Source organism: Ahaetulla prasina, chromosome 8 (assembly GCF_028640845.1).
Source record: "Ahaetulla prasina isolate Xishuangbanna chromosome 8, ASM2864084v1, whole genome shotgun sequence".
Taxonomy (NCBI): Eukaryota; Metazoa; Chordata; class Lepidosauria; order Squamata; family Colubridae; genus Ahaetulla; species Ahaetulla prasina.
In genome coordinates, this window is record NC_080546.1 from 23,863,099 (window position 1) to 23,884,043 (window position 20,945).

Genomic DNA, 20,945 nt, shown 5'->3' on the forward strand with positions numbered 1-20,945 from the left:
GACATCGGGTGTTGCACAGTGTACACTCCACCCAGGACCTAGGGAGTAGTCAGCCTCCTGCCCAGGGTCCATAAGCTTGGGTATATCCCCATGCATGGATCATCCGGACAACACACTGGAAAAGGGACGTTGACTTACCTGAACGTTGCTTTTCAGTGTGTTGGTAGGATGATCCATCTCACTTGTTAGGCTTCCTCGGCTAGGCCAGTGTGTGTGTGTCTGTGTGTGTCTGTGTGTTTTTCTGTTTCTCTTTATGGGTCCAGGTTTTCTGGAGGATCACGCCTTCGTGGAAAAAGACTGGAGCTTAACGAGCAGAAGGCGTGGCTAAGCAGTTCAAAAATATATTCACTCAGTCTCTGAAAATTGGATAGGAGATTAACCTATGCATGGATCATCCTACCAACACAGTGAAAAGCAATGTTCAGGTAAGTCAACGTCCCTTTTGGCCTCCGAATGCTCCATTTTAGACTAGTTCCAGGCTGTGGCACAGCACATCACTACTGATCGCCACCTCCATGGGCCCCATTTTTTGCGCATTGCATGTTTGGGCAGTTCCAGGCAGCGGGGAGTGGCAGTGATCCCCGCCGTCTGGAACCGCCCGAAAATGCGATTTACATGGAATATACATGCATATGATTTTAAACTTCGTTACATTCTACAAATATTTGCAAACAGATGAGAAATAGTATGGAAATATTTCATAAAAAGAGTTCCCCATCTCATTTTAAGGAAGTAGAAATTTGTCATTGATAAACATTGCCCATTGAAGGGGCACACGTCTTTAGCAACCATTTAATTGTGATCAAGTGTACTGAAGTGTAAAATCTCTCTCAAGCTTGCCTGTTAGTGACTTTGTGGGACATTTCAATGTAATTTTCTCAGCACTAAAAAGTGCTTTATCAAAGCTTTTGATGGTCATACATCTCAGGCTGTGCCAACTTCCCAAATACTTTTTTTGACTATTCAAATTGATACCAGTATTCTACATTTTTCCAACCTTGGATATTCTCAGGGCCCAGAATTCCTAGAAGTCATGTTGATTAGGAATTATAATAATAATAACAACAGAGTTGGAAGGGACCTTGGAGGCCTTCTAGTGCAACCCCCTGCCCAGGCAGGAAACCCTACCCCATCTCAGACAGATGTTTATCCAACATTTTCTTAAAAATTTCCAGTGTTGGAGCATTCACAACTTCTGCAGGCAAGTCGTTCCACTTAGGCTAACCTCCACATATATGGAGGTATATGAGATATGATTGAGAAGGCTACTTTCCATTGTGTTGTAAACTATTTGGAGATGGTTACATACTAATGTGCAGTATATAAATACCACTGAAATAGACTTAGACTTTCATTTATTCACATTAACCTATTATATTATTTTATTTGTTTTCAGGTTGATTGCATTATTTTGTTTTGCATACTAACCACAAGACATGAGAGTGTCTCATAAAAATCCCAGCCTAATGGAAGTGTTGGCCTATACCTTTAAATGTCACTATTTTTGTGGAAAAAAATAATAATCAAACTTTAACAATGCCAGAATGTTCCTAATATTGTTTTGTTGCCCTCGCTGATCTCTATTGCTTGCTTTGTTTTCTGCTGAATGGGTTTTGAAATTATAATAATAACTTGCCAACTTTTATCAGCCAACCCGGTTTTTTTTTAAAAAAATCTTAATTATTGGAAAAAGATGATTCATTCATCAATAGATGTGGACTAAAGTGCCATTAGAAAATGCCAGTATTACAAAGCCTAGAGCATCTTACAATTGAAATAAAAGTATATAGAAGTATATAGCAATAATAGAAGCTAATATCCCCTTTAAATTGATTTTAGTCGGGTTTTAGTAAAATAAAGTAAGGTTAATATTGGGGATTTAAGAACCATTTACATTTTGTCATTTGATTGGAACAGAGAGGCACTCTGGCTTGAGAATTTAATTATCATATATAATCCCTGTGTACATTTGGTAGAATGAAATATACATTTAAAAGTAAAATTTGTTGGCTTCTGCAATCTTCAGCTATTTTATTCAGTGCAGTAAGAAATATATTGTTAAATTGATTGTTTCCATTTGGGATCCAGACAAAATATATCTGAAATACTTCTTTCCTTTCTTACCCCATTGTGTCATTTTGTTTTAAAATGGAGTTGTTTTATATCTGTTGATTCTCCCAATAAATGGCTCACAGAATGGCTAACAATATTAACATTAAATCTGAAATGCAGAAATACTTGCCTGGATAAGAATTGCTTTGTTCCTGGCAGAAGAATAGCAAATAAATATACCTTAATGTCCTTTGGGGAAGGATGCCATAACCTGGGAACAAGTAAGAAAGTTGTTGCCCAGATTCCCACTAAATGTGTCTTTAATACCGTATTTCCTCAAAAATAAGACCTAACCAGAAATAAGCCCTAGGCAAGATCTTTCAGGATGCTTGTAATATAAGACCTACCCCCAAAATAAGGCCTAGTTAATATTGTCAACCAGACAGACACATTTAGCATTGTATTTTCCTGAAAATAAGACATCACCTGAAAATAAGCCCTAATGCCACGATTGTGAACCTATGGCATGCATGCCACAGGTGGCACAGAGAGCCTTCTCTGTGGGCACGCCAGGCGTCGCCGAAGCCCAGCTCCACCACTCATGGGTTGTGAGCTGATGTTCGGGTCTGTGTTGCACATGCATGGGGGGCAGGGAATATGTAGGAGATCCGCGTGCACATGGTGGGGGACAGGGTGCATGTGCGAGGGTGCAGATTGGTGCAGGAGGCTTTCCAGGGGCAAAATGGGCAGGGTGGCCAGGGAGTATGCGCAGGGGGATGCATGTGTGGGAAACGCATGTGCATGCACGGGGGCAGGGCATATGCGCAAGGGGGCACTCGCATTGCGTTTTGGGGGTTCATGGTTCATTTTGCGCTTTGGTCACTCAGCACCAAAAATAACCATCACTGCCCTAATGCGTTTTTGGAGCAAAAATTAATATAAAGTCCAGTCTTATTTTCGGGGAAATAGGGTATTAGAATGATCAAGACAAGAGCTTCTCCCAAAGACATAAATGCCCATTAGGCTTTGAGGGAGAAAGCAATATTTTGGCTATCTGGGATTCAGATTATGCAGAACTTTTAATATCTTCATGGGAGATCTATACTAGAGAGGAAAATTAGTCAATTTAAAACCATTGAGGTATCTCTTTGACACCTTCATAGAATGATTTAGGGTCGTATATCCCTTGCTGGGTTTTCAGTAGGATTTTATACAATGCTTTTGTGACTTCAGGGGAGTCTTGCCATTGATGCCAGTCTTAAACTGATATGTAGTTGTTTGATTCCTGTGTATATTTTGTGCCTCTTCCATGCATTAATTTAAAGGTATGAATGGATATGTATAATGTGTCTATCAGATCTCTTCAAAGGAGGCCATAGAGACAAAAAGGGGTTGTTTTGATAGCATATGGCTTGTGCACAAGTGAAAAGGTATTAGAATGAAGACTTCAACTGACAATTCTCAGAACAAGAGTTAATAGAACAAAAGATTTCTACTTGTTTTTTTTTAATTTAACCTTTACTATTTTTTAACAAAACAATATTTAATATTAAGAAAGATTTTTTAAAAAAATTAAAAGTCCAAACTAAGAAAAAAAAATAAAGAATCTATCTTTTATTTTATACTGATCAATAATTGCTTGGTTACTGGTTTCATCCTGCAGATGATCTGAACACCTTGATACTGAAGTACAAAACGTTCCTTCTCCAAATTTTCAAGGTTGAAACTTAACATGCTTGCCAGAAAGTGGAAGAAAGGATATTACACTGTCACCTTGGTGAACAAAAATACGGAAGCCCAATCAAGGCCTTTGTTGCGCTTTTTTAGGCATGAACCTTGAGCCAACAGCTGCAGAGCTAACTTCATGCCAAGTCAAGACTCTTTTTGAGATAGCTTTTCTTTTTTTCTCCCTCTACTTTGTAATCCTGTTTGCTGTTTTGTTCTAGGGATTGAATGAGACGCCTGGGATAGAAACCAATCAAAATCCAATCAATCAGAAACACATTGGATTTTGTTGAGATTAGGAAAAGGGTCTAGGTGTATACTTAAGTATTTCTCAGAGGAATTATTTTTTGCTGAATGACATTCTGAATTTCAAACAGGCACCGAATGAGAAATCATAACTTTTTACTGTTCAATTTAGAGGAAAGTAATTTTCTGAGTATGCACTATTGTTCTTTTGCAGCTAGCATCTATACCATAAATTAAAAAGTCACATTGAAGTTGAACTTAATACCTTTAGCCTGGGGCAGGGGAGATGTGTGTGTTTGTGTGTGTGTGTAAATAAATAAAAATCAGGTGGTGTTCCATCTAACCACTACTCTTTATCTTTCTAAATCAACCAAGATTGGTAATGTTGCTATGACACATAAATGTACTTAAAATCATAAATTTTACATAAGTTTGATTTGTAGTGATTTTTGTAATTTTTTTATTATAAAACTATTTTTTATTGCAAGTGCTTTTATGCTACCTCAGTTACTATACATGAAATAGTTTTGACTCCCAAATGCCTAAGAAGCTCGTTTTATTATATATTGCGAGTTCTGTGATTGTGGGATCTTGGGTTAGTATCTTCTGAATTATAATCAACTGAAATTGGCAGCCATTAATCCAAGTATTCATTGAAACATTTATTTGCAGCCATTGATTTTAGCCAAATTCATATAAAATTATAACAATCCATATCAGTCCAATCATATCTAATATTTGCAACACAATTTCTCTTCCTTGCAGCCATTGCAGACAAAACAACTTGTTTTTTCAAATGTTCATCTACATCTGACAATAGAAAATAGTGGGGTTTTTTTCTTCTAAATTAGACTGATTCAGTTGGCTTAACAAGGGCATAGTAAATTTAGCTTTAGGTTCCTGGTAAAGTTTTCAATGTAATTGGTAATAAGCCACATCTTCCACATGCAGGTTATTATAAATGCATAAATGATATGCAGTTGTTCATCCTTTAAATCAGGGGTGTCCAAACTTGGCAACTTTAAGACTTGTGGACTTCAACTCCCAGAATTCCTCAGCCAGCAAAGCTGGGAATTCTGGGAGTTGAAGTCCACAAGTGTTAAAGTTGCCAAGTTTGGACACCCCTGCTTTAAATCTTCCATCCAAGTAGGCTTTGGCATTGTTTGAAAGCAAAGTTCTGTAAGACCTTATCTCAGAAAAAGGAATGTAAGAGACTGTAAATAATAATGTTCCTCTTCCATCTTAAAAAATTGATACAACTTAGCCAACTTAAGCTTTCATACATGCTCTCTATCTTGTCTACAAACTTTTTAAAAAAATAAGTAGTCCTTCAATAGGGTATGATAATTTATGTCATTCAGCAGTTGAATAGTGTGTGTGAGTGTCTATAGTATACAGTTGTATAGTTGTAATAAATATGATAATTCATATCACTCAGATCTAGCGAGAATTATGAGAGTAGTTTCAGACACAAATTCATCTATCTATTGCTGTTGAATTGTTTGTGGGCACTGTTTGCCAAATAAATATTGGGCATGAGGACTAGTTTCCTATATGATAATTGCTCCCTTTACTCTTATTGATGGAAGGTCACTTATAACCTCAATATTGCTGCTGGTATAAATGGGGGTAAGGTTAAGAATTTATTCAAGACCACTTGTAATGTTTCTAACTTCTGCAAATTGGGAGCCCATTTTTTAGCTCTAAAATTGTTTTCCCCAGAAAGAACTTAAGTGTAGGCTTCACTAACCATCCTCCTTTGGACAGAAGGAGCAAATGACTCCCTACTCCAAATATTCTGCCTTGCCTGCCATAGATTTTGCCTTGTATAGAAACTAATTAAAATTTTAAACAGGTGAGAATGAGTAATGCTACTGCTTATCTTATTAAATATTTTTAATTGACTGATATGATTGACTGATATGATTGATAATCATTGATTGATACAATTACACACACACACACACAGGACACCATAATTGTAGATAGCAGTAACAGTGGTAGGTTGCTATCGGTTCTCACCAGTTCGGGAGAGCGGTAGCGCAGAAGTTGCGGTGACAGTGAACTGGTTCCCTCTGACCATCATCTGGGCCCTCCCGCCCGCCCCTGCACTATACCTACCTTTATTCCTCTATTTTTAGCCCAGCTGAAAGGCGCAGCAGAGCCAATTGCAATGCCTCAGCTTTTCAGCCACTAAATGTGCTTGTGTGAAGAGGAAGTTTGGTGTGTGTGTGAGCAAAGCGAGTGCACGCGTGCTGATTGCGTGCAAAACGCATGTACAAAGTGAACCGGTGGTAACACTGGTTAGAAGCCACCACTGAGCAGTACCATACAAAAAGTGTATTCTATAAGGCAGGGGTGTCAAACTCAAGGCAGCCCTGGAAACAGCGAAGAACTGACCTGCAGTGTCTCTGCCAGCAAAAACAGAGCTGGGGAGGGCCGCATGTGCCCCTCCCAAGCTTTGTTTTCACTAGCAGAGGGTTGCAGGAGGCCATCTGAGCCAAAACCGGAGATTAGGAGCCCGTTTTTGCTAGCAGAGCGCTCTGGCCACCACAGGCGCCTCTGACACAAGTGACGTCAAGCTGGCCATACCCACCCCTGCTCCCTAAGGTCAAATACAACCCTGATGCGGCCCTCAATGAAATCGAGTTTAACACCCATGCTATAGGGCAATGAACTGCTGACCTTTCATACTTACAATTAATTTTGTACCCAGTAACCTTTTCAAGAAGTTCAGTTTTCATACTATTAGTATTTTGATATTTTTTAATTTTAAATATAGCCGTGTCATTTATAGTTGAATGAAAGTAGATGAACAGTAGTTATGGTTATAGAGAGAGATTTTAAATGATTAAGGGAATTGAGACAACTTCCTTTGTTTTCAACTCACATTTTTCAGGAAAAAATATGAAGTTAAATTAATTTTATTTGGTATTGATAAATGGTTGGAAGTCCATAAAAACCTGCGTTGATCTATTATGAAAAACTAAATAATTCTTGATACAGGATGTATTCTAGAAAGAAATTTATAAATTGGTTTGTAGCATTAAGAATTTACTGTGTAGAAACAAATTCTGGAAAGAGAAGCTCTAAATATTTTGGACTGGTGGGCATGTTTGAAATTTTGAAAGCACAAATTATTTCACTGAGTTGCTGCAAAGTGGGTGCAGCTATTCAAAACCACCTATTTATTTGTGACCTGCAAAGTAACGGAATCAATCATCAACCAATCCATTACCCTCCACCTAGAAACAAACAACCTACTCTCTAATAAACAATTTGATTTCAGAAAAAAATTATCCTGTAATCTACAACTTCTACACTGCAAAAACATATGGACTACAAATCTTGATCAGGGCAAAGCAATAGATGCAATTTACATTGACTTCTGTAAAGCCTTTGATTCAGTGGTGCACAACAAACTACTTATAAAACTAAAATCCTAAGGCCTGTTCCTGTCAAACAGGCAACAAGTAGTCAAAATAGGCAGTGCCCTATCAAATCCTGCACCTGTTAATAGTGGTGTCCCCCAAGGCAGCGTTCTAGGACCAACATTCTTCATTTTATACATAAATGACCTCTGTGATCATATTATAAGTAACTGTGTTCTCTTCGCCGATGTTGTTAAACTATTTAACACTACCAACAATGCTACTACCCTTCAAAAAGACCTCGACTTTGTGTCGGAATGGTCAAAAATTTGGCAACTCCAAATCTCAACCAACAAATGCTCTGTCTTACATATTGGCAGAAAGAATCAGAACACAAAATAAGCTAGGTTGACATGACCTTGTAAATGACCCTCTCTCTGTCAAAGACCTTGGAGTTGTCATATCAAATGATCTAAGTGCCAAAGCCCACTGCAACTACATCGCCAAAAAGGCATTAAGAGTTGTAAACCTAATCTTGTGTAGCTTCTTCTCCAGTAAGATACCAGAGCATACAAAACATTTGCTAGACCAATTCTTGATTACAGCTCATCTGTCTGGAACCCACGCTGCATATCGGACATTAATACAATTGAGCGTGTTCAGAAATATTTTACAAGAAAAGTCCTCCACTCCTCTGATCGCAACAAAATACCTTATGCCACCAGACTTGATATTCTGGGTTTAGAAAATTTAGAACTACACCGCCTTCGGTATGACCTGAGTTTAGCTCATAAAATCATCTGCTACAATGTCCTTCCTGTCAATGACTACTTCAGCTCCAACTACAACAATACATGAGCACACAGTAGATTCAGACTTAAAGTGAACTGCTCCAATATCGATTGTAGAAAATATGACTTCAGTAACAGAGTTATTGCCTGGAATGCACTACCAGACTCCGTGGTCTCATCCCCAAATCACCAAAACTTTAACTTAAAACTGTCTACTGTTGACCTCACCCCATTCCTAAGAGGTCTGTAAGGGGCGTGCATAAGAGCACCAGTGTGCCTACCGTTCCTGTCCTAATGTTCCCTTTAGTTGTATTCATTTTATGTTTTCAGTTTATGCTTATATATATTATTTAATATGTATTTGACAAAATAAATGAATAAATAAATATTTATCAGAATGTAAAAAAACCTTCCCTTTTACCCACTCTTACAAAGTTATCTTAACTATAGGGGTGGGGGCAATGTGGATGGGAATATTTCCAAACAGCCGCCTACTTAAAAAAAAATCTGGAGAGGCATAGATTCACTGGTATCCATTTGGTTCATTTTGGGAATTTTCATGCTAGATGTAGAGTATAGGGCCAGGATATTCAGAAATCATGGGACTGGGGCCAATGTGGTCACTGAGCATTTTGCTGCAGTTTGAATCTGGCAAATTACAGCTTTTCTTTTGTCTTTCTAGTGACAAAATAGTCTACGTTTAATCCACACTCACTCTAATTTAAAATAATGTTTTTGTTAAAAAACAAGATAAGTGATTTTTGACCTTATTGCACATTTTCCCAATAAAAGAGTGAAGTAATCTTTAATTTCATTTTTTTTTCTTTGGAGCATATGAATTTTCATGCCAAGATGTTTCCTAAATTCTAGCAACTTTGTGTTTTAAGGGCCTTAAAAAGATTTTTTTTAAAAATATATATATTTATATATAGATGAGAAAAGTGTTTGCAGAAGAAGTACAGGCAGTAAAAATCTATTGTGGATAGCATATTATTAATTTCATTATTCAGGCATTACAATCTATCAATGTTTGGGATCTCAAAAAATTGATGGCCTTTTTACTTTTTATATATACATAATTCATTCAGTAGGAAAAGTGACATAAAGATCAAATTGCTTGAGATAATTTAATGTTATTTATCTTCGGATAAGACGTACTGTGGCACACAGAACAAATATATTTTTCCCTAACGAATATATTCTGATGTTGAATGAAACTAATGCCATTCCTAAGATGCACATTTATACCAATTTAGATTTAGGTGTGATTGTGTGTTTTAAATTACCTTGGATTTTGTTCGACACCAGTAACAATTTTAAAAAAATATCCCCAGACTTCAGTTACTAATTTGTTCGTGTTTTTTGCTTCTCCAGAGGTTTGCTAGTGCTAATAAAAACTCCATTTATCTTATAAGCAATGTTATTTTGAATGTATTTATTTAAATATGTAAACCATCCCACACAGTTATATATTACATTAATTAAAGAGAAATATAATGTAGTTGGTTATAAATCAGTTCATAAAAATCATCTTTTAAAAATATGCTGCCAAACACATTTTGGGTTAAGATGAAAAGCTATGTGAAAGCCAATTTTTGTTGTAACTATTCTGGAGATAGGGCTTTTTTGATATTTGCTATTTTTTTTCTGCACTTCTCTTTCCTCATTCCTTTATGATGTACTGTAGCCACAAAGAAAAAAAGATCAAAAATGTTTGTTTTCATCTTCAAGTAAATTCACTTCTGAAAGGATTGAGGATGTAAAGTTGCTGGGGAAAGTACCAGAAGTGAAAAGATTAGAGATGGATGTTAATTTATCAGATCTTTGCCATCTCCTGGGTCCACCTAAAGACCTGGCAAGTATTCCTTAATTTGGAACAGCAGAAGGGAGAAATGAAATCTGTAGCCTCTGACTCTCTGCATTGCACTAAACAAGGCTTAATTCCTATCTGCAATAAAGATTCTAATCAAGCTGAGTTGTACTAGTAGTTTTCTACCAGTCTAGCCAAGAGCTGTAATTTTGGCTGAAGTGCCTGGTGTGAAGCTTGACAATTACAGTGTTTGGTCCAAACAATGAAAAATTACAACTAGTCTTAGCTGAGCCTTAATGTCACTGAAACAAACAAATTTTAAACCATGGTTAAAAATGTCATGCTTGGCTAAGCCAATTAACTTTAATTACAGTTGATGTTACTAGCATAAAATATTAAAAATGATATTGATAACTTACATATTTTTGCACATCAGAGGAAAAGGGATAGTGTCCGGAACCAAATTTGGGCCTCTGGTGGCTCAACAGACTAAGACAGTCTGTTATTAACACAGCTGCTTGCAATTACTGCAAGTTCAAGTCCCACCAGGCCCAAGGTTGACTCAGCCTTCCATCCTTTATAAGGTAGGTAAAATGAGGACCCAGATTGTTGGGAGCAATAAGTTGACTTTGTATAATATACAAATGGATGAAGACTATTGCTTAACATAGTGTAAGCCGCCCTGAGTCTTCGGAGAAGGGCGGGATATAAATGAAAATTTAAAAAAAATTGTTCCATTAACTGTAAATTGTATAGTAAAGCTAAGTCTGAAGGAGTCTTTTAAAGTGTGATCAAATCAAGTTTGAAAATTTAGCTAGGATCTTGGACAAATGGATATAAAGACCTTCACTCAATGTATATAATTCTGTCTTCTAATTTTATCCTTATCAAGGGTTTCTGTTGCATATTCCCTGAACCCACTTTTTAAAGTAGAGGTCTATTTAAAATTACTTGTAGCTAATTAAACTAATTAAACTACAAGTTTAATTTGTAAACTACATGTTTACAAATTAAACTTAACATTTCATTATATAAATAGGTGTCTTATGAAGTTTATATGTTTTCTGATAATCAAGAGCTTGTAAATGGCCTTGAAGAAGTCAAACTGAGTTTACTGTTGCTTCTGAGGGTTTCTTGAAGACAAATGAGGCATGAATGTCCTGTTGAGGTTATAAATGAGAGAAATGTAAAAAACATGAAAACTATAATTTTTGTATTATTCTATAGTTGATTTTAAAAAGCAAAAAGAAATGGATATATTAAGCTAAACTACTTAAAGATTTTTAATTTTCTCAGGCTTGTTTGAAAAAAGGGAATTAATTTTGTACTGATAACACTGATACTTTGTGACATCACAATTTTTTTTCCAAAGCATTCCAGTTTGCTTAAGCAAGAATTCACTACAGTCAAGTTGGCAGATAAAGCTAAGCCAGATATAGCTATGTTGCTTCTGAATTCAGAAATCAGACTGGAACATTATCTTGACATTTCTAAGAACAGAAACTGTCTGGAGAAAGAATGAAGATCTTGATAGAGAAATCCAAGGATATCTGATACATAAATATATTTCTGCCTAACATTGCATATTTCACAATTTTCTAAAAAGAAGTAATTATTTCTCTCTTGGTTGTGTCCACCATGGAGAACAGGAGAGCACAAAATACTGTTTGCAGGAATGGGATGTGTTTAGAATCACTCACTGTTCACAGTGTGGTCCTTTCCTTGGTCACAATGTTAAGTATTATTGTACTGCAAAAGCAGGGAAAAGAAAAGAAAACTATTCATTAGAATAATTGTTTATTTCAGTACAAGTCATTGAACAAATCTCAAATGATGGAGTACAGATGAAATCCTAAGTGATATAAACTGGCTACTACAAAGAAACTAAACAAATAATATGATTTGTGCAGCTTTGATTTCACAAGATATGTAAAATCATTATGAATGTTGGAAAAATAATTAAAATGGATATTACATGTGGTTTGTGTTTTAGCTTAGACTTTCTAAGTTCACCTTTCTAAAGCTGGCACCACCTAGATATGTAGGTTTCCAAATTTCAACACCACTAGAGAACACCTAGACATGGAGAAAAATTGCTTTATATTATAATGGGCCCAATGGCATTAACTTTCAGGCACCAATGTAAGATTGGAAAATGACAAAAGTGACAAACAAGTGCCAACAGTGAAAATAAGTAACAAGTCCACCAGCAACAGATGGTTTAACTCCCAAGTATTTCCTTGGGCATTTAGAGGCTGATCCAACCATCCAATCTTAAAATTTAGCTGCAAAATAATAGTTTGGCACTGTTGCTAATATTTCAAAAATAATTCTGCATACAGTTGAAATAATAATCAGCTTTTTTGTGAAATTATGGTTCTAGATTTAAAAAAAATCTAAAGAATTTAATTTTAATTCAAGTATTGTTCATGTGGTCCATTGTCAAGACACTTCAAGAATGTAACTCAGGAATGTCTGCTTGTTTCGTTAATTAACAGCATTATCACAGTTGATGCTGTATCTTTAGGATATGTTACTCATTCAGAGAAAACAGATGTGATCACAGTTAACTCATACAAAAATTAGTTATCTTAACATTTAGAGTACATCATGTAAATTATATTTGTCGGGAATTGTACTCCTGAGATAGATAGATAGATAGATAGATAGATAGATAGATAGATAGATAGATAGATAGATAGATAGATAGATAGATAGATAGATAGATAGATAGATAATTTTGTGAGTGTGTGTTTGTATAACCAGCTAGAAGAGCAATGACTGGATTTGGTGTATGAAAACACTGAAATATTAATAAGCAGAAAAGAATATTAACAGATATTCAAGTATGTAATTCCATTTTTCTCAAAATAATTTCACAGTCATCTCTGAAATGGGGAGGCGGGGTTGACGATAAAATGGCTTACCTCATCAGTTCTAATTTAACAATAGCATCATTGAGGCACCATAAAGAATGTTTTCTAGAAGGTCAGTTCTTCGGTGAATAGACAATGCTAGATTCCAGAATAATCCTTGTTATAACTAACACTTAGGACATAAGTAAATGATTCTTCTAAGAAGTGTTTGGGATCATCTTTCAGTTCTTCTAAAAAAAAAAATTAAGGATAAAATCCAAACAATTGAAGAGTTTCTTTTTATATATGCAATCCAGGCAAGTTTATTTACCTGAGGGAGTTCATATAATATAAACTATCCTTTGATGTTCTTATAGATTTTATATGTTTATATTTATTAAAGGAGTACTTCTCCTTTTCTGAAATATGAACTTTTCATTTTACAGTATTATATGGAGAGTCCACATAGACTGCCAAAGAAATATTAGACTCTGACTATTATGAAATTAGATTGCGTGCTGAGTTATTTTCGAATGTGTAACTGATGAAAATTCTGTTCTCAGGTAAAACAAAATTGTTTTTTTTAATAAAAACAAATAGATATATACTTGATAGTTTCAACCAGCGAGATACCTACAATTTTGTTTCTTTTAATGGAAGAAGAGAAAAGAACCACTGTTGTCTTGGTTTTATATTGTGATATGCCTGCTTATCGGATGCTTAGGAAATAGGGAAGATTGCAAGACGATACTCAGATTTAAGACTTGCTAGTTCCAGCTAAGTGTAAAATAGAATTTCAGATGTACTTGAAATTATGACCCAAGGTGATTCTGAACAGATGTTCAGGTAGGAAATTGTTCTTAGAATTATACTAGAAAGGAAGTGTGCATGCAAATCTTTCCAAATCTTTGCAGGTTTTTTTTTTATATCAATAGCCTAATACAGGGTCAAGATCCCGTGAAGTGTTAATACCACTTTATAATGCCTTGGTAAGGCCACACTTGGAATATTGCATTCAATTTTGGTCGCACGATGTAAAAAAGATGTTGAGACTCTAGAAAGAGTGCAGAGAAGATCAACAAAGATGATTAGGGGACTGGAGGCTAAAACATATGAAGAACGGTTGCAGGAACTCGGTATGTCTAGTTTAATGAAAAGAAGGACTAGGGGAGACATGATAGCAGCGTTCCAATATCTCAGGGGCTGCCACAAAGAGGAGTCAAGCCATTCTCCAAAGCATCTGAGGGTAGAACAAGAAGCAATGGGTGGAAACTGATCAAGGAGGGAAGCAACTTAGAACTAAGGAGAAATTTCCTGACTGTTAGAACAATCAATAAGTGGAATAACTTGCCTGCAGAAGTTGTGAACGCACCAACACTGGAAATTTTTAAGAAAATGTTGGATAGCCATTTCTCTGAAATGGTGTAGGGTTTCCTGCCTCGGCAGGGGGTTGGACTAGAAGACCTCCAAGGTCCCTTCCAACTCTCTAATTATGTTAGGGGTTCCCAACCTTTTCTATACCCCACACCCCTAGAACGCTTGTTATATTCTTGTACCAAGTAAATAATTACATGCATACAATTATGCATATGCACTATAATTTTGAAACTTCTAAACCCAAGTTTTCGCACACCCTGGAATATTTCGCACCCCCTGGAATATTTCGCACCCCCTGGAATATCATCTCACACCCCCAGTCAGGAACCCCTGATCTAATATAAGGAGAAGGGGTCAGGCTTTCTGCACTGCTGTTTAACCCTGAGGGAATTAAAAACTCTTGGTAATAAATTGTAAAATCTAATACGAAATTTGTATAATTCTACACAGTTTACGTCATGATATAAGGAAGACCATTGAGGGAAGGAAAAGTATTTTTTTAAAAAAAAATTACTGATGTTTCAGTGATGAAATAAACAAAGCAGATGGCTAGTTTCAAGTTGGACTTTCCTGTGGTCCCTAGTAAAGCATGTCTGGAAATAGGAACACTGTCATAAATTCTATTTAATCTAGAAACATAAAAAGTGATAACAGCTGCGGTTTAATTTCCCCCCCCCCCAGTTGATGACTATCTTTACATGTGGTCTGGTCTTTTTAAAAAGACACAAGGAATAATTCAGATTCCATGCCTACAAAGCCTCTAATCCTAACTCTCCTTATTTGGAAGAAAGTTCTATTAAAATTGAAAGGAAAATAAATACTCATTGTGTGAAGTCAGCAAACAGAGGTATTTCCTCTCTCAAATAATGTACTTACTAATGAATTATTAAGGGACATGGTGGCTCAGTGGCTAAGACACTGAGCTTGTCGATTGAAAGGTCGACAGTTCAGCAATTCGAATCCCTAGTGCCGCGTAACTGGGTGAGCTCCCGTTACTTGCCCCAGCTTCTGCCAACCTAGCCGTTTGAAAGCATGTAAAAAATGCAAGTAGAAAAAAGAGGGACCACCTTTGGTGGGAAGGTAACAGCGTTTCATGTTCCTTTGGCATTTAGTCATGCCAGCCACATGATCACGGAGACGTCTTTGGACAGCACTGTCTTTTCGGAGATGAGCACCGCCCCCTAGAGTCAGGAACAACTAGCACATATGTGCGAGGGGAACCTTTACCTTTATCTTAATGAATTATTGCTGGTCAATTCTTGTAAATAATTCAATTATCCAAAACCAAATCCTGTTCGCTGTATTTTTATAATCCATAGGAAATTCCAAAATACATGAACTATAAGCATGTAGCTTAAAGGAGATGTAACAAGTAACAACAAGTAACAACAACAGAGTTGGAAGGGACCTTGGAGGCCTTCTAGTCCAACCCCCTGCCCAGGCAGGAAACCCTACATCATCTCAGACAGATGGTTATCCAACATTTTCTTAAAAATTTCCAGTGTTGGAGCATTCACAACTTCTGCAGGCAAGTCATTCCACTTATTAATTGTTCTAACTGTCAGGAAATTTCTCCCCAGTTCTAAGTTGCTTCTTTCCTTGATCAGTTTCCACCCATTGCTTCTTGTTCTACCTTCAGGTGCTTTGGAGAACAGCCTGACTCCCACTTCTCTGTGACAGCCCCTGAGATATTGGAACACTGCTATCATGTCTCCCCTAGTCCTTCTTTTCATTAAACTAGACATACCCAGTTCCTGCAATCGTTCTTCATATGTTTTAGCCTCCAGTCCCCTAATCATCTTTGTTGCTCTTCTCTGCACTCTTTCTAGAGTCTCAGCATCTTTTTTACATCGTGGCGACCAAAACTGAATGCAGTATTCCAAATGTGGCCTTACCAAGGCATTATAAAGTGGCACTAACACTTCACGTGATGTGGAAGATGACATTACCAGGAATAATTTCTGTTAACGATTATGTGCAATAATCTCTTCTTTGGAATCCCATCAATCAAACGGTTTACATTTTTGGGTCATTTATAAGGTCATCTATAGATGCAATAGCAAGGTTAATTTATAGTGATGTCTTGATTCACATGCTACATTGAGCCATGAACCACTTACAACTCTGAACATCACAGTCTCTCATCCCGGGCTCGCTCTCAGAGAACTGTGCTATCCAAACGATCTCCACTGCACCTACAAGTGCACATTCCATCAAAGATGGACATCTGATCCTTAAGCAGGAGCTGTGAGTCTAGGGTGACCCCAAAATTGTGCATCAATTTAGACTGGGGGAGTGACCCCCCCCATCCAGAATCAAAGCTAAAATATCATCTGGACCCAGGGGGCTGAAAACCCAGAGCTGCTCCATCTTCCCAGAGTTGAGTCAAAGCCAATTCCTCCCCATCCTCTAGGCTTCTTGCTATCTTTGTGCTATAAAGTAAAGCCAGGAGATTAGGCAATTGCTCATTCAGTACAATTCCTCTGGAGTCACAGAAGATCTTCTACTGTGGCGTTTCAAGAAACTGTATAAGAATTAATGGGATGTGGTGATTAAGGCATTGGACTGAAATCAAAGAGATAGAGATTCAAGTACATATTGACCTTGTTGTATAATTTAAGACCAGTCAGTATTTTTCTGCTCGCAGAATGCTATTACTTGAATAAAACAAGGCAGGATCCCATCTTTGTACTGCCTTGCTCTTACAAGGAAATTGGGAAATACATATAATAATTAACAAATAATCTGGAAAAATCAGAATGAAATAAAATACAAAATATCTTGTATTGGAGACCCATGGCTTAAAATCCCCTCTCAGCCAAAAATCACTGTTCGGTTCTAGTCAAATTACAATTCCTCAAGGCAGTATGAGTCTATCTTTGTTCCTTTTAGAGAAAAATGGGCATAAGTATGATTTTTAAAAATATCTTCTCTACAGTATGAAACCAAAGGCTGCTTTGGAACTACGCTCTTTTTAGCTTCATGCCCTGCTAGCATTTGTGAACAAGAGAGACGAAGGAGATATGGTCCCTTGTCAGAACCATTCTTGGCATCACCTTATCTTTGCTGATTTGTACTTTAATTCCATAAGGTACGATTGACAGTCCATAGCACTGAATTTGTTTTTCTCTTTTGTGTTATCCAAGCAGATAATCTAAGTGACGCCTTGAAGAAGCTGAAGATAACAGCTGTTGACAGCAGAGCTGATAGCTTGGAGGGATGTTTGGATTGTCTCCTTCAAGCCCTGGCTCAGAACAGTAAGTTTGACTGTTCCCTTCAATTCATACCATACGATTCAGTCAATAAATGATTATGGAAGCAATAAGTCTACCAAATGGAAGTAAAACTATAAATGGAACTGATATAATAACTGTTTGCACGGCAATAGCAGAACTTGATGCAGAATTTAAAAAAGAGAATGTAGTAACAGAGAGACTACAAAAACCCAGAACAATAGCAGAAAAAAAAAGGAACTAAACATTTTGAAGGAACAAAAATAACTGTTCCTGAAAAGATTAAAAAGTAGATTCCAGCCAGTTTTTCTCAGAAAGAACTGTGTAACTTGAGGCTGTCGCTAACAAGGATTGTTCCTAGGTAACCATTATACCTCCGTAATTGATGCTTCTGTGATCCAGGGTTCTAATGATTATATCAGTTCATAGATATATGAGAACAGTGCTAAAGTTATTTCTACAGGCATCTTAGCTGGCAACTGTACAAAGAGAATTCCAGTCGAGAGCTAGAAATCGCTGATTGAATCTAAAGTTATTAGAACCCATCCACCAGCAATCCCTTGTACTAAAAACTTGTAATTAGCCAAGTCATCTAGTTCTTTTAGCGTCCTTTCTGCTATATCATTCTGTGTCAAGTAAAGACTTTAAATCAGTGGTCCCCAACTTTTCCAGCTTTGTGAACCAGCAATGGGGGTGGGGAGGGAATGGTTATGCATGAGCAGTGGTGACAGCAGGGGCGAGATGAATGGTGGTGGCATGAGTGGCGACCCTGTCCCATGGAATGGGTTACAGCCTGGGTGTTGGGTTACTCCATCTCTAAATAGCTCTGAAATGAATTGCTCGAGGTATAGTAAGTATACTAGTATACTAGGTATACTAGGTTGGTTTCTGCCAACCTAGCAGTTCGAAAGCACATAAAAATGCAAACAGGAAAATAGGGACCACCTTTGGTGGGAAGGTAACAGTGTTCCGTGCGCCTTTGGCATTTAGTCATGCCGGCCACAGGACCACTGAGACATCTTCGGACAGTGCTGGCTCTTCGGCTTTGAAACAGAGATGAGCACCGCTCCCTAGAGTTGGGAATGACTAGTACATACATGCGAGGGGAACCTTTACCTTTATCTTTTATACTATAGTTCTTTCATTCACATTCACATTCAGACTCACACCTCTACTTCCTTCCATATATGTATTGATTGGTGCTCAGCATTCAAATGTGTTAAATAATAAAAAGTCAAGAAATTGAAATACAAGTCAACATACTGCATCTCACAATTTGAAGGTTTATCATTACTCACTCCAAATGCAAGCTGCTGAATGTGAAAATTATTTGAAAAGGCTGGGCTCTTTCTGTTTTATTTTCTATAAAATAAGTATATTCCACATTTTTAGTCCTGGAGAACAGCATAGAGTTGTATCTGTGAGCATGTAGGTATGCTGCATAACAAGCATGTGATAATAAAGCAATGGACATTGAAACTTAAATCTAAAAATAAGAATTGAATATATTTGATCAGCAGGAGCATTGGCAACTAAATAAAAATTTGACACTCAGTCTCATCCAGGTTCAGGAAGGTAAGTGGCAGCAGAGGCAAGCATACCTCCCTTGGGAGGGTTTCCATAACACCAGAATTTTCTTTCATTTCAGAAGGCAGGAAATAAGAGTACAGGCTCAGATGTCAACTGAAAAGCAACCTAATGTATAGAAACTAAGTGCTCCCATTAGAAATACTGCAACTGATATCCAGAGAGAATGTCCCCTACAGATTCCTAATTAATCCCAAAGAGGGCTCTGAAATCAAAACAAATGGAAGCTTCCATACCATATATTCAAAGCAGCACATCTTCCTCTTCAAATATATAAAAATGTGTAAAGATATTCCTCTTTATTTTGATAAAGAAAACTGGTGAAAAATGAAGGTCTTTGATGGGATCCTTGAAAAACAAACTTCAATGAGTGGCTATATCTCCTGAATACCTATTCATTGTGCATGCTTTATATATTATTGTGAGTGTGTGTGTGTGTGTGTGTGTGTGTGTGTGTGTGTGTGCACGCACGCGCGCATGTGCATGGGCACACGTTCTGTGAATGATTTGTAATAGAAAATGAGAATTAGGTTTATGATAAATAATTCAAGAAATAAATTAGTGTTTTTTGCTTTGAAAATGGTGGGTATAGGATTCAAACTAACATTCTCTTTGAAATGTGTATGAAATGTAAGGATTTAAAAAGCTCTCCCTACTGATAAAATGTTTACAAATTGCTTTCTCTCAACAGCCCAGAAGGTAGAAATCATTCTAGAAGTTTGATTTTAGTAGCAGTTTTCTGATTGAGTGATCTGAGCCCTTGATTTGTTAGGTTTGCTAGAATAAAGAGTCACAAAGACATTTTTAAATATGACACTGGGAAACCCTAAGAAGTACTGTGGGATATACTGAGATTGATAATGTGTCTCTCTAGGATAGGGGTCTCCAACCTTGGCAACTTTACGACTTGTGGACTTCAACTCCCAGCATGCACTGGCTGAGGAATTCTGGGAGCTGAAACTCACAAGTCATAAAGTTGCCAAGGTTGGAGACCCCTGCTCTAGGAAGATAACTTCCTGCACTAAGATAAGTAATCAGAATAGAGTAGAGTAGAGTAGAGTAGAGTAGAGTAGAGTAGAGTAGAGTAGAGTAGAGTAGAGTAGAGTTCAATTCAAATCAAATCAAATCAATTCTTTTATTGGCCAAGTGTGATTGGACACCCAAGGAATTTGTCTTGGTGCATATGCTCTCAGTGTACATAAAAAGACAAGATACATTCATCAAGAATCATAAGGTACAACACTTAATGATAGTTATAGGGTACAAATAAGCAATCAGAAAACAATATCGATATAATTCGTAAGGATACAAAGCAACAAAGTTACAGTCATAAGTGGAAGGAGATGGGTGGTGGGAACAATGAGAAGATTAATAGTAGTGCAGACTTAGTGAATAGTTTGACAGTGTTGAGGGAATTATTTGTTTAGCAGAGTGATGGTGTTTGGGAAAAAACTGTCCTTGTGTCTAATTGTTCTGATGTGCAGTGCTCTGTAGCGTCGTTTTGAGGGTAGGAGTTTTTTCTCCTTAAGTTTTTTCTCCTTAAGGAGTACAAGGTTTGTGAAAGGTTTCCTGTGACATATACGCCCACTCTGATTTCTGCATAAGAAAACCTGAAAGGCAAGAAGGGCCTCAGGTTCATAGATTGTTATAGGTTATTAGATGTGCCTGCCTATATTTCATTACCTTGTAAGCCATTTGAATGGTCAAAAACCTAGACCGACCCAAGAGGCATATAAAAGATAGTCTTGGATACTAATAATTGGGTTGCTACAGAAGATGAAGAACATATTTTCTGCTATTTTAAGATGTGTTATACCTTTTCCTCTCTTGCAGTTATTAATTCAGATTGCTTAAATTATTTGGTTTGGTAATAACCTTGCAAATTCGAATTTGGGGTT

The 20,945-nt window shown here is 36.9% G+C and overlaps 1 protein-coding gene across 4 annotated transcripts in view; it reads left to right on the forward strand.

Annotated features, from left to right (window-relative positions):
- Positions 1 to 20,945, forward strand: part of RAP1GDS1 (Rap1 GTPase-GDP dissociation stimulator 1) — an 89,141-nt gene that overhangs the window by 18,732 nt on the left and 49,464 nt on the right. For 3 of the 4 annotated variants that reach the window (XM_058192093.1, XM_058192095.1, XM_058192092.1), the window contains exon 2: positions 17,374 to 17,484. In XM_058192093.1, coding sequence (XP_058048076.1) covers positions 17,374 to 17,484 — 111 coding nt within the window. The remainder of the gene's footprint in view (positions 1 to 17,373; positions 17,485 to 20,945) is intronic. The other variant, XM_058192094.1, reaches the window with a different exon arrangement.